Source organism: Physella acuta, unplaced genomic scaffold, assembly GCF_028476545.2.
Source record: "Physella acuta isolate Inbredline_101_S28 unplaced genomic scaffold, ASM2847654v3 ptg000567l, whole genome shotgun sequence".
NCBI classification, from domain to species: Eukaryota; Metazoa; Mollusca; class Gastropoda; family Physidae; genus Physella; species Physella acuta.
The window spans coordinates 548,291-564,097 of NW_026732086.1; the positions used below are offsets into that span (position 1 = coordinate 548,291).

The following is a 15,807-nucleotide window of genomic DNA, read 5'->3' on the forward strand; positions in this document are numbered from 1 at the left end:
ACTATCAAGTTTTACTCTCAGTTCAAACTATCAAGTTTTACTCTCAGCTCAAACTATCAAGTTTTACTCTCAGCTCAAACTATCAAGTTTTACTCTCAGCTCAAACTATCAAGTTTTACTCTCAGCTCAAGCTATCAAGTTTTACTCTCAGCTCAAACTATCAAGTTTTACGCTCAGCTCAAACTATCAAGTTTTACGCTCAGCTCAAACTATCAAGTTTTACGCTCAGCTCAAACTATCAAGTTTTACTCTCAGCTCAAACTATCAAGTTTCACTCTCAGCTCAAACTATCAAGTTTTACTCTCAGCTCAAACTATCAAGTTTTACCCTCAGCTCAAACTATCAAGTTTAACTCTCAGCTCAAACTATCAAGTTTTACTCTCAGCTCAAACTATCAAGTTTTACTCTTGGCTCAAACTATCAAGTTTTACTCTCAGCTCAAACTACTCTCAGCTCAAACTATCAAGTTTTACTCTCAGCTCAAACTATCAAGTTTTACTCTCAGCTCAAACTATCAAGTTTTAATCTCAGCTCAAACTATCAAGTTTTACTCTCAGCTCAAACTATCAAGTTTTAATCTCAGCTCAAACTATCAAATTTTACTTTATTACTCACCCGGCTGTCAACAGAAGCGTGTTTAAATAAAGATTTAAAACAGTGAGCAGACAAGGCTACATGCATGAACAGTATTTACTGTAGTCTACACACCTTGATTGGAACACAGGTATGAAAACAGTAATTGACAGTTATCTATTTTAACCTGCTCGCCTCCCCCCCCCCCCCCCCCCAACCCGGGGCCTGGTTTTTCCCCATCCTCAAGTATCACGTAGATAATTACTGGCTATTAGTGCGGGATTTATTTTGACGTAAATACAGGCAGAAAATGGAAATTTATTTATTTAATCATCAAATAAAAAAATATCCTATTTTAATGCACATATTTGAAAGAATCCTGATGTAAAGTATATGTAACTTAATTAAATGACTAAAAACTAAATAATGATTAATGTGAACTTATTGTTAACTTTTTGTTACTATTTTTAACGTATAAAAATCCTTCATCCAAACAAAATATTGTCTCATAACTTGATAAATACGCAGGCTGTTGTAATATGAAATTTATTTTAGATGAATTTATTTAAATGTGTATATACCCGGGTATATATTTCTGATGCGTAAAGGCTTACAGATGTTGGTGGAATGGTGGGGTTCATTATCTCAATGTCTAGATTTTTTTTTTTAAAACAAATACTTCAAAACATTTTATCTAGAGAAAAATGTTTGAATATATTCACATAAGGTAAGAAATGCCCCATGATTGTATATATAAGTTAAGAAATACCCTGTGGTTTCATATAGAAATTAATTTGTTACTGATTTGTTGAACTTGAGTACATGTGTTTCTCGCTGGGTTGTTCTCCTCTACACCATTACAAACAATCTACTCACAGTCATACACACAACCATACACACAATCATACACACAACCATACATATAATCATACACACATTCATACACACAATCATACACACATTCATACACACAATCATAAACACAATCATACACACAATTATACACAATCATATACACTATCATATACACAATCATACACACAACTATACATATGCATTTACACAATCATATACACACTCATACACATCATCATAAGCAAAATCATACAGACAGAATCATACATACAGAATCATACATACATCAGCATACTTGTAATCATACACAACAGATCATACACACATAATCATACATACCCAACCATAAACAAACAACTCAACTTCTGAATACACACGCATGTAACTATCATGGAGCCCTACATGGAGCCGTACATATGTAAGACATTAGACACACCTCATCAGCTGATGACACATCTAAAGAGAAATGACACACCTGACACACATACAAATGACACACCTAAAGAGAACAGACACACAGAACAAACACCTGCCCTAAAAACACCTCAAGAGATGTGTACCTCCCCCTCCCCTCCCCACGAGCACACCTCCCAGTACACATTGATCAGGCAGTGACCCTGTTGCTTACATGCTTACATATCAACTAAAAACTGAAAGCTTACATCGATTTCTCGCGTGTACGAGATTATTCGAGAAGTGGAAGAAGTAAAAAAAAAACCCAATGAAATCGATGCATGCAGTGCTGTTCCCTATGGTACGTTTAAAATAGCTGTACTGGTTGGTGAGTGCTAGGTTAGGTTTTGATAACAGTGGGGGTGGGAGGAACAAGGGGGCTCACTGAGGGGGGGGGGGGTAAATGTCATTAAACTCCATACTGAAGAAGGTAATTAGCGATCCTGTAAGTTTTGGTACTGTTGCTATAGTTACCGACTAGACTGTGTGTATAAATGAAGAAATTAGAAGCCATTGAGACTATTGTTGTTGTTGTGTTTAAAAAGTGATTTTAAAACGAGATTACGTAAATACGCTGATGTAGATATTGTACTGTTGTGCTGATCTTAATGTACTGTGGTACTGATCATAATGTAGCACTGTGGTATCATCTTAATGTGGAACACTGTTATTGATTTTAATGGTGTGCTGTGCTACTTATGAAGCACGTGTAGCAGTTTATCCACTAGCAGATGGGCATTAACAGAGGAATTAATCTATTCATATCCGAGATTGTAGACTCACACACGCACATACATGCACACATATACACACATACACACACATACACACGCACACAAGTGTTACTCTCTGTTTATACTTGGGGGGGGGGGGGGGAATCGCATTTATTTTTGGGAGCTATCCAGAGCTTTTCCTGCTGAATTATAGTTCCAGCGGTTACTTAAGTCGAGGGGTAACAATGAAGCGCTCTTTAATTGACACAAAGTAACCCTGGTTTGTGCTATCTAAATCTGATATTCCGCGACACATATAAGCAAATATAAACTTTATATATATATATATATATATATATATATATATATATATATATATATATATATATATATATATATATATATATATATATATATATATATATATATATATATATATATATATATATATATATATATATATATATATATATATATATATGTAGGCCTATTTCGGCGCAGTTAGCTACCGGCCTTCTGGTGTGTATCTGTGCCACAGACTAAACTATACTCCTGACTATAATCTATCCACACCTAGCCTCAACCCTTTCATCTGTAGTGAAGTCATTAATGCCCTAGCGCCTGTTCTTGTCACCATCATACGATAGCCCCACCCCGTGTACTTCTAATTACACTTTTGTCATTTCCTGGGACTGACTTCCTGCTAACCATAGACCACATAACCCGAACCGCATCATAACCCCACCTAACCCAACCTCCCAACCCCACTGCTTCTGTTTACAACGGTCATAGTGTTAACCGTTTATTAATTCCTGCAACCTTATGGGACAATTAAAGGGAGGAAACCCCAGCTTTAACCGCCACATGAAAAAATATTGAATCGCTGATTAAATTCTATGTTTTTTATTTGTTTATCAAATCGATTGGGTGAAGCTAGATGTTGAAGTGTAAATTAGTTTTCAAAATTCATCAGCCTGTATACAATATGTCTTGTATATTCTTATTAACTGTATTATTATGTAACATACAACTATATATTCTCGTTGATGACTAAAATAAATAACTCATATTGCGCCTATATTATTGAGCTTATAAAGGGAGATCACTACAACAAGAAATTAGAACGAAAATTCACGATTGTATTGCAAACACCTGTCCCCAGAGTTTCTTCCAGGCATCTCTTCGGGGACATAAAAATAAAAAATTTCTACCGCCCCCCCCCCCCCCCGAACGAAATGAAATTTATGTAATTTATATAGAAAATATATACTTTTAACAGTGTCCGCCCCCCCCCCCCCCCCGAAGAAAGTTTACCGCCCCCCCCCCCCCCCCCCGAAGATTTCAAGTGCCCCCCCCCCCCGGAAAAAATGTCTGGAAGAAACACTGCCTGTCCCTATTAAGGTCAGTAGCAATCAAGTCCCCAAATCAAGACGTATTGCTTTATTTCAAATAATGAAGCATATTTTATTTATATATCACTAAACTTAACTAAAAATATAAATTCTTTCTGTATGTATCAAACCAGTCTATTTGTATGTATTAATATGCAAATAATATATGTAGGTGTATACCTCCGTGAATGTGACATCCCCCTTATGTTAAACTATTTTTAAAATTAGTTTTTAAGACATAAAGCACAGGGAATCTTGTTGCTAAAAAGACTTGTCATTTCTATATATGCTTCTCTATTTTTGCTATGACTATGATGACCCTATACTTGTCATTATTATACGGATAATCTGGGCATGCGCGTGATATTCTGACTCTATAAATGATAGTCAAGCTATGTAGATGATAGTCTGGCTCTAAAACTGATAGCTTGGCCCTCTGTATGATATTGTGGCTCTATAAATCATAGCTTGGCCCTCTGCATGATATTCTGGCTCTATAAATGATAGTTTTGCCCTCAGCATGATATTGTGGCTCTAAAACTGATAGCCCGGCCCTATAGACAGCTCTCTGTAAATATGACCCACCCCCATTCAATGCGATCCACCACAAAGACCACTCCAGGGCCTACACGTAATCCGTGTGTGTGTGTGTGTTTACACAAAACGGGTATTACCCATTTCTAAATTTAATCGGACTAAGAATATAGGAAGACGCCATATTTCTTTAGCAAAGTTTTAGCGCTCGCGTGCCCCCAGGGGTAGATTTAGCGCAACGGTGACGACATTGCTGGCTAAATAATTAAAAACATGGCTTACTTTGAACAATTTTTAACCAGCGAAACTATCCTTTAATCCTCAGCTTTAATTGTTTACTTTAAAAATAAAAATTAAAAAAAAAAATGCAAATATTTTATGTTTTTTTTTTAAATTTATTTAATTTATAATTAATTACTTTGAAGGAACTACAACAGGGAAATACATTAAATATGATATTAAGATAATGTATACTGCTGATTAATGCTCATAAGGGTGGAAGGTTAAACAATTTTTTTTAATTTGTGTGTAATTTTGTATGCAATTTTTTTCCATGTTTTAAATTTTAATCAATTTTTTTTTAAAGCGAGTCCACTTGTTTATCAAAGAAGTATATGAGCTGTTGGAACAAGAATGACGTCAAGTTGTGATTAAAACTATCGTTGATTACACCAAACACTTTTAAAATAATCAATATTAACATGAGGTCCTTGTTTATAAGCGTTATTAAAAATATCTTGAGTAATTAATTAACTAACAATGGACGTATTCAAATATTTTAAAATTATTATGTAAATTTTCGATAGTTGTTTTTTAAATTCTATTCTAATTGTTTATTTTAAGAAAATCTAAAAAATAAAATTAGCGAAAAAGAGTTTAAAATATAAATCACTTAAGTTTGTAATTATATCGAAATTAATGAATTATTGCGTTGTCATCCTAGATAAATGTATGTGCAAAGTTGGAATGGTTCGGTAGAGGTGAACATAAAATTAATAGCAATGAGGGTACACCAGTTGTGTCCTTGGAGAAATTTTCATTAGGGGCCCCCAACTCCAGATCAAAATTTTCAATGTTCATTTTTTCTTTAACAAATCCTAAATTTTACGCCTTGGTAAGAAACAAATGGAAATTGTAAACAAATTATTTTTTTAATTCTAAACATTAATTGCAGCACCTTTCCCGGGGGCTATCGAGATTTTTTCCTGGGGGTCACCGGAATTTTTCCGTAGACCGACGGGCTAGTCCACCCCTGATTGCAATTTTCCTGATAGACGCACTCGACATGTAGTAGCGCTCAGTCATGCTATAGACCTAAGATGGTAAACTTAGATGGTAAGTTGTCTCCAGACTAACTGTAAATGATTACATATTAAAGTTAGTTGTCTTCTATCAATGATTACATATTAAAGTAAGTTGTCTTCTATCAATGATTACATATTAAAATGTAAGCTGTCTTCAGATTCACTATCAATGATTACATATTAAAATGTAAGCTGTCTTCAGATTCACTATCAGTGATTACATATTAAATCCACGTGACCGTGTAACTGATCTCTAATGGACGTGTAAAAGTTACAGCGTGTGTATGAGCTCTGATTTATGTGGTCATCGACTTCTGTGGTGGTCATCAACTTCTCTGGTGGTCATCAACTTCTGTGGTGATTATCAAATTCTTCTTATTGTGTGTGTAGTTTGTCAAGCAACATGTGTAATACGTGTGTTAGTTGTTACAGAGATAACTTGTATTTTTACTGTGTGTAGTCTGTAATGTTTACACGCATGTATAGTCGGATGTTAATTAAACACGCATGTGATGTTAATCGAGTGGTATTAAAGATTTGGCTACTGTGTTCATTTTTTTTTTTGGAAATATTTATTTTCTTTATGATAATTAAATGTAAGATTGGTCCAAAATGCTTAATTCAAGTATTTCTTAAAATAAAACAATTATGATAATTACTTATTTAGTAAGATTTAACAACATATGTGTATAAAGGTTTTTTTACCCTTTAAAACAAAAATGTGTAGTGTAGATATGTTAACCAAAATGTGCATTGGGCATTGTATCATCATTTAATGTGTTGAATTTTAACCGAAATATTAAATATATTAGACCTATCCTTTACCAAAGTGTATTGCGTGTCTTGTTTTACGTTGTTATACTTATCCGAAAGTGAGTTTTTGTGATGTGCTGCTTTATGTAAGTGCGATGTGTGACTTACGTGTGATATATGTGATGGCGACGTGTGAATGCTGTTTAAGTGATGTGTGATATATGTGTGAGCGATGTGTGAATGCTGTTTGAGTGATGTGTGATATATGTGTTGGCGTCGTGTGAGCAATGTGCGACTGCTGTTTGAGTGATGTGTGATATATATGTTAGCAATGTGCGAATGCTGTTTGAGTGATGTGTGATATATATGTTAGCAATGTGTGAATGCTGTTTGAGTGATGTGTGATATATGTGTTGGCGTCGTGTGAGCAATGTGCGAACGCTGTTTGAGTGATGTGTGACATATGTGTTGGCGTCGTGTGAGCAATGTGTGAATGCTGTTTACTTATTGAGGGCGTTAGTTTTTTACGTTTGCTTGAAGTGTACGCGGTACGCATGCGCTATTGTGTTACACCCTCGGATTCCAGAACCTAAGGTCAGCCCTCGGTATGTCTACCAACATCCCTCTACATGGACGTTGCGAGACAACCAATCAGAGCCGCCGCACAAGACCACGTGCCGGAAGAACGAGGACCCAGCTGGGCCGCTCCCGGCATACCCCGCGTCATGAGATAAACTTCCCGTCACTCAATCAGACGTTAGAGCACAGATACAAAAGGTAATTACCTACCTCGTGTACAAGAGCACACAGGGAGGGGGGGGGGGGGGGGGGGGGGGGGGGGGGGGGTAAAGTGTTACAAAAAATTACCCCCCCCCCCCCCCCCCACCATCTTTGCGTTAATTGTTTTGCACCTAATGTGTGTTTATCATGTGTTTATGATTGTATGTATGTTTGTGTGTGTGTGTGATTGTGTGTGTGATTGTGTGTGTGATTGTGTGTGTGTGTGATCGTGTGTGTCGCCCCGCAATACCGACGTAATGAGACGTGATATATTAATTTCCTTCTCAAATATCTCTCTAACCAAGTGTAAACGTTGATAGCAATGTCGGGGAGGGGATAGACAGGCAGACCCACTATATCCGGAACTTTTAAAGATTTATATATCGATGGTCTCGGTCGCAAACCGTCTAACTCAAAAAAATTCAATTTTCTTTTTTTTACATAAATCAAAAGCCAGTATGATTCCCCATAATGCCTGAAAATATTATAGAAATCTGTTGAATGATTATTGAGATATAATCATTTGAACAAACCGCCTATTATTTCTAGCGCTAAAAATCTCGGCGCAAAACGAATACCGCTATATTTGTCAGTGCACTTTTGATCGGAAACGCAGTCGCACGCTGCACTCACACGATTTTACACCACAGCAGTCAAATTACTTATTGGTAAGACTATTTTATTGATTATTTTCATCTATTCTATTATATTTTATCATTTAAAAAATAATAAACATAGAGTATTTATTTAAATTTGCCTATTTCCAGTAGATTTCCGAGAACCAAACTTATTTGTTTACATTTTTATTACTCTAACACAATGCTTTGAAACTAGATCTTCATTCTAGAATCTAAATCTACTGATCAATTAAAACAATATTATTAGAATTATATTTCCACAAGCTTGTGCAATAAATTTAATTATTGTTAATTCACTAATAGCCTTATATTGAGGGTTTAGCTACGTGTTAAGAAATGTTTATATAGTAGGTCACAAAATGTTTGGCGTACATGTTAAACGACAGGCTTAGTTGTTTTTAGTAAATGCCTGTATGATTAATTTTAATATAAATGGTCAACTATTGAGATGGCTATTCAGTTCAATAAATAATAAGCATGCTTCAATGTATAAGTATAACGCATTAAAACATGAGCTTAGCAATTAGCTAATGATGAGTATTACATGTTTAGATTTCGGATCAAAATTGAAATTATTTAATCACATTATATGAAATCGTATTGGATGCTACCATATAGAACAGGGGTCTCCAAACTTTTCAGTCCAAAGGGCCGCATAAACTATCAAATTTCAGTTCGGGGGCCAGTTTCTTCCAGTCATGTTGTGATTTTTCTGAGCAAAGTTCCTCAGCCATTACCAACACACGTTTTTTTCCGTGGACAAAAAGATCTCCGCGGGCCGGATGAGAGGACCTCGCGGGCCGCATCCGGCCCGCGGGCCGTAGTTTGGAGACCCCTGATATAGAAGAAGGAGAAGGCTATTTAAACTTAGCTAGCAATCTCAAGCTGTCAAGTAACAAAATGATTTCATTTTATAAGTCAAAGAAATATTCCAGTCTGACTGACCAAAAAAAATTCAGTTTTATTTTTTCAAGATACCAGCCTCTCTCTCAACATACCAGCCTCTCTCAAAATACCAGCCTCTCTAAACATACCAGCCTCTCTCAACATACCAGCCTCTCTCAACATACCAGCCTTTCTCAAAATACCAGCCTCTCTCAACATACCAGACTCTCTCAACATACCAGCCTCTCTCAACAGACCTGCCTCTCTCAACAGACCAGCCTCTCTCAAAATACCAGCCTCTCTAAACATACCAGCATCACTCGACATACCAGCCTCTCTCAACATACCAGCCTCTCTAAACACACTAGTCTCTCTCAACATACCAGTCTCTCTCGACATACCAGCCTCTCTCAACAGATCAGCCTCTCTCAACAGACCAGCCTCTCTCAAAATACCAGCCTCTCTCAACATACCAGCCTCTCTCGACATACCAGCCTATCTCAACAGATCAGCCTCTCCCAACAAACCAGCCTCTCTCAACATACCAGCCTCTCTCCACAGACCAGCTTTTCTCAACATACCAGCCTCTCTCAACAGACCAGCCTCTCTAAACACACTAGTCTCTCTCAACATACCAGTCTCTCTCGACATACCAGCCTCTCTCAACAGATCAGCCTCTCTCAACAGACCAGCCTCTATCAAAATACCAGCCTCTCTCAACATACCAGCCTCTCTCGACATACCAGCCTCTCTCAACAGATCAGCCTCTCTCAACAGACTAGTATTACCATTTAAGACACCAGCCTCTTCCAACAGACCAGCCTCTCTCAACAAACAGCCTCTCTCAACAGATCAGCCTCTCTCAACAGACCAGTCTTACCATACAAGACATCAGCATCTCTTAACACACAAGCCTTTCACAACATACCAGTCGTAACATACAAAAGACCAAACTCTCTTACAATACAGGGCACAAGAATATCTCAACAAACTAGTCTAACGCTCTTAGACACCAGCAACTCAACAGACCAGCCTCTCTCAACTGACCATTCTTACCATACAAGAGACCAGTCTCTATCAGCGGACCAGTCGTAATATACAAAAGACCAACGTCTCTTAACTGACCAATCTTACCCTCCAAGACACCAGCCTCTCTCAACAGACCAGCCTCTCTCAACAGACCATTCTTACCATACAAGAAACCAGCCTCTCTCAAAATATTAGTCCTAACATACAATAGACAATCCTCTCTCAGCACACCAGTCTTACCATACAAGACACCAGCCTCTCTCAAAATATTAGTCCTAACATACAATAGACAATCCTCTCTCAGCACACCAGTCTTACCATACAAGACACCAGCCTTTCTCTACAGACCAGTCTTACCATACAAGAGACCAGTCTCACATAACAGACAAGAGACCAGCCTCTCTCAAAAGACCAGTCAGACCTATCAAGAATTCAATGCGACAGATATTCGTGCACTGCAGTACAAGCCTGATGCTACTGTCTACTTCAAAGTAAATTAGCAGATAGCGGAATTTGCTAAGCTAGGGTCGTAAGATTATGATCTCATCTGCAGTCCCTGACAAGTTGTACAAGAGCAGAAAAAAAAGCTGTCATATAATGAGCACCTAAAAGCAAGTCATAAATACACATTTTTATGATGAATTGCCTGATTTTAAAAATATGTTGCCATGTTAATGTTTCTTCATGTGACGTTTATTTAAAGAGTAAATTTAAAAAATAAACACATTTTTTTTGTTACATTTTGTAAAATAAGTAAAAATTAAGTCATTATTAATGTAATTATTGTGTTATGTCTCATTCATAATATATCTGACAATAAGGTTTATATTTTTATTATTATCATTCTACAAAACCCAGCATCCACCAGATTTAGTAAAATAAACAGTGAGAATAGAAATATGTAATAAATAAAGCATAACCTTCAACAGTTAATAAGTCTAGTGCTAAATACAGCCATAATGAATAAACAGTCGAAAGCGATAAAGCCATACTAAAACATCTCTACTAAAATTAAACTGACCCCATAAAGTAGAATAAACTCAAATAATTAAAATATGAGCTCAAAACTATAATCTAAATATTATGAAGTGTTAATTATAACTTAAAAACATAAACATAATTAAGTCACGTTCATCGGACAAAACGAACGAACGCGGCTGAGACCGAAATTCTCGCTTCAAAACGGCCAAGTCTGCGCGCGCACAGATAGACGGTTTGCACCGAGAGTTTTAGACCGAGCAAACCGTCTATCTTTTAAAATATACTATAATTTTGTAAATATTAACAATACTCATTTTAAAACGCTACAGCATAGTGGCTAGAGAGTTTCTTCGCACATATCATTAAAAACAATTTGTTTTAGAGCGATCAACAAAGAAATAATCAGTTTTTTGTCTCTCCTGTAAAATTTACTTTTTCGGAGTTAGACGGTTTGCGACCGAGACCATCGATATATATATATATATATATATATATATATATATATATATATATATATATATATATATATATATATATCATATATTAGATCATCTAGTTGCTGACAACTTAGAAACGTCCAATACCAGATTTGAGAGCATGAAACTGAAGAAGATAGAGCATCAAATCCCGAACTTGTGGTGGGATATATAGACAAACAAGCAGACACACAAACAGCCTGACATTTTGAAGAAGAATCATTTAAACATAACGCGACAGTTCGTCGGCTGATGAAGTCTAAAAACATAAAATTATGTGCGCCGACTGCAATGTCATTGCGTTTGTTTTTATCCAATGTTTATCCAGGTCCTGACATTCAAGGGACCTAACGTCATAGTTTTATACGTCCACGGACATCTTGTAATGAGCATGTTGTAGTGAGTTAAAAACGTTTTTAGGCCCAAAGATATGTACCGCAAAAACCGAATGTGCATGTCACAAAAATAGAAGGCTTGTTTATTTGTTAAATGGAAATTGCAAATGTTGCTTACCGCAAGAGGGAATACCACCTTTTATCACATTTCTAGTCTATCCTATTACAAATACCACTTTTTTTTTAAATTCCTAGTCTACCCTACTACAAATACCACATTTTTTTCACATTTCTAGTTTACAACCAATATCACATTTTAATCATATTTCTTGTATACACTTCTATAAATACCACATTTTTTTCACATTTCTAGTTTACAACCAAATCACATTTTTTTATCACATTTCTAGTTTACGAAATACACCACATTTGAAGGAACTGTACAAAGGACAGCAACTCTAGCTCAGGATTCTAAACTAGCTTTCATATACGTAGGAAAATTCTCAGTCATTAAAAAAACAGTGAAGATTTTGTGTCTGTATTCTTTAACATTTATCAGCTGTAACTTTATCACAAATGTCAAATGAAACACAGCGACAATTAAAAGTCTATTTTATTTCTGGTGTCAGTTGTATCTAATGTCAGCCATGTTTTTTCAAACAATAAAAGTAGGTCAGAATATGAAAGCTAGACAAAATTTAAAATACAATTAAAATTAATTAAGTAATTAGTGGAGTCACATAAGTGGTTGGGTGGGGGTCGGAAATCGAAAACATGATGGGTAGGAAGGGAGATTGGTTAAAAACTAAGCCAGCATTTATTTTTGTGGCTAAGACATTTTTTTTCATTAAGTTCGGCAAATATTGAAATAAACATACCCTTTTTATTGCTTTTTTAAATTGTTTTTTTTTTTCTGAACTATAACATTTACCTACAAAAACCATGTTAATCAATGTCAATTATTTCAAAGTCATTCTAAAATACAAAATATTATATATATATATATATATATATATATATATATATATATATATATATATATATATATATGATTTTGTTTCCTACTAGTTTTATTTAGAACTGTCTTACTATTACATTTAATATACCACAGTCTCTACAATTACATCTGATATACCATAGTTTTAATATTACTATTACATTCATAATGTGTTATTTTATCATGAAGTGTGTGCTCAATATCAATGCGTGTTGTAGATATTACTGTGTGCTGTTGTATCGTGTGCTGTTATATTGTTGTGGTTATAGTTGTGTATTTTTATAGTATTGTGTATAATAGTATTGTATGTTATTATATGAGTGTATATTGTTATATTAGTGTATGCTGTAATAGTATTGTACATTATCATCTTAGTGTATGTTGATGTACTAGTGTATGTTTCTATATTATTGCTGTTGCTATAGCCTTATTTTTTTGCTGTCTCCTTGGTACCTAGGCTACATAGACAACACACGGTTTAGTTCTGAAAGTTCTGAAGGAATTTGGTAGGGAGGTTGGTGAGCGTGATCTAGTGGTCAGCGGAAGGTGAGATAACGTATCACAAAACACAACGATGATGTATCACATAAGACAACAGTGAGATAATGTATCCCAAAAGACAACGATGATGTATCACAAAAAACAACAGTGAGATAATGTATCCCAAAAGACAACGATGATGTATCACAAAACACAACAGTGAGATAATTTATCACAAAAGATAAAGATGAGATAATGTATCACAAAAGACAACAATGAGATAATGTATCACAAAACACAACAGTGAGATAATTTATCACAAAAGATAAAGATGAGATAATGTATCACAAAAGACAACAATGAGATAATGTATCACAAAACACAACAGTGAGATAATTTATCACAAAAGATAAAGATGCGATAATGTATCACAAAACACAACAATCATATAATGTATCACAAAAGACAATGACAAGATAATATCACAATAACATCCAAGACGCTTTGCAAGTAATTTCCCAGAAATTGTCGTCTGCCGTCGTTTTACCGTTTGACTCTGGCATCGCTAGCAGACGATTACTTGACGAGGGAAAACGAGGCAAGATAAAGAAGATGGGGCGCCATTAAAAATATACTTTTCAAATTGGCGGCGATAACAACTGTAAGAGAAATGCCGCGGAAGCGATCGTCCCAAGTTGGATAATTGTGTTATTAAAGCAGGAGATTGTATTGCCGAGATTTGTGTGAAGTTGGTATTTGGGAAAAACTACAACTAATGTACGTGCTACTATTATGCGACGACAAAACACAAGAGCGATTTACGCAATTTTACGATTGTCTAATCCAAAACTAGCCCTAGGCTTAACTTTCACCAAAACTTTCAACTTAGTCTAAACGACTTCATAACCTATCAGTCCTAAGCTAAACAAACCTTAATAGAACAACCGACATATGTATGTTTGGGTTTACATGGAGAGTAAGACACCAATAGTTTACACACCGTTTATTATTATTATTACAACACAAGCGATTTTTGTTAGCAGAAAATAGTTTGTGTAATTAGAATACAAACAATTCTTATTATTAGAAAGTAGTTTGGGCATTCGTCATTAAAACCAAGTTTTGTCATTAGAAAAAAAAGTCTTTTGTGTCTTTTGACATAAACAATTTTAGGCATCAAAAACAAATTATTTGTATACAGTTGTCCATACTGTCAATTTCAACGATTAATTTAATGTCTTGCACGGCTATACTTAGCCAACGCAGCGGTTACTGAATAATAAATCGAATACGTTTATATATAGATCTAAGTATATATATATATATATATATATATATATATATATATATATATATATATATATATATATATATATATATATATATATATATAAAGGTGTCAAAATGTCTCCCTACCTGCCATGGTTGTGGTGTCTCCAGGGCCAAGAAAGACATCCTGGTGGTAATATCCTAAGTGGTGATGGTGTTAGTACACACCTCCGTGGTGAAATCTGCACAATCAAGTGAAATCTGCACAATCAAGTGCACACACGCGCACAGCAAATCTCAGAAAACTGTCCTAAACCCGAATAATTTTTTTTAATTCCTAAACTTTACGCTGTTTAAAAAAGTTCGAATCCAATTTTAGAATTCTCTGGTGTGAGTATGGGTTTAAGTTTACGTCAGGGTTGAGGTTTTACGCACGTCATGACGCTACCCCTGACCAGTCTTGCGGACAGACTCGACTATTTCACCGATACCAAAATCTGACGCGGCAACAGCATCGCTGCGGCTTTAATTAAACACAGGCCATCATCGTATCGATAATCAAAGGTAATCAAGTCCGCCCATGCAGCCCGCCGTTCAACGCAGACGACTGCTTCAGAAATCCAATCGTCGCTTAGCGATGACTTACTCAAATGAAAATAACAACCTCGGATATTTTTATTTTTTTTTCACGAAATAATTACCGATTTAAAAACACGTACTTGGAAATAAAACGAAAAAAAAAAAATCCTGAAAATTTTCAACGACGTGAAAAAAAAATGTCTGTTGGTGAAATGAGAGCGGTGACGAGTAGGGTAGCAGGCGTGAAGTCCTGGCGAGGTGTCAAGAGTCCCCCACGACAAACGCTGGGTTGTCTAACCGCCCCGAGATGCGCTGCTCCCCCACACGGTAGTGCACCTACAGCGTCCTGGTAGTAAAAAAAAAAAAGTCCTGAAGTGCTGGATGCTCACGGTAGGACCTGTCCTCCAGCTAAACTCGACTAGCACCGTCGGCGTCGAGTCCCGAAAATTTCGTTAGCTCGCCTGTAATCCACTACTATTTCCTATTCAAAAATATTTCGTCTGTCATATTTCTCTTCTTTCCCCTTCTTGAGCCCCCTTTTGTCGGCGGTGATTTCCCCTTATTCGTGCCAACTAAAACGATTCGACAGCGCGTCTCGTGCGTTTGCGCGGTATTGAACGCCGTTGACATATATGGGCAAAAAGGCGGGGCCACCGCCGCGTTGTCGACGCATCCGCCCCGCCTTTGAAATTACCAGCTTGACTGTTATTGCGGTGAAGAGCAGAGTTTTCCCCCCTCCCGCGCTTTTCCTCCTGTCAGTCAAAGTCGGCTGGCGTTGTGCG

General features: G+C 36.2%; 1 protein-coding gene across 1 annotated transcript in view; it reads right to left on the reverse strand.

Annotated features, from left to right (window-relative positions):
- Positions 1-14,703, reverse strand: part of LOC131946709 (transcription factor AP-2-beta) — a 121,311-nt gene extending 106,608 nt beyond the window's left edge. The window contains exon 1 of the mRNA XM_059307623.1: positions 14,594-14,703. Within this exon, the coding sequence (XP_059163606.1) occupies positions 14,594-14,632 (39 nt within the window). The 5' untranslated portion in view covers positions 14,633-14,703. The remainder of the gene's footprint in view (positions 1-14,593) is intronic.
- Positions 14,704-15,807: the final 1,104 nt, after the last annotated feature.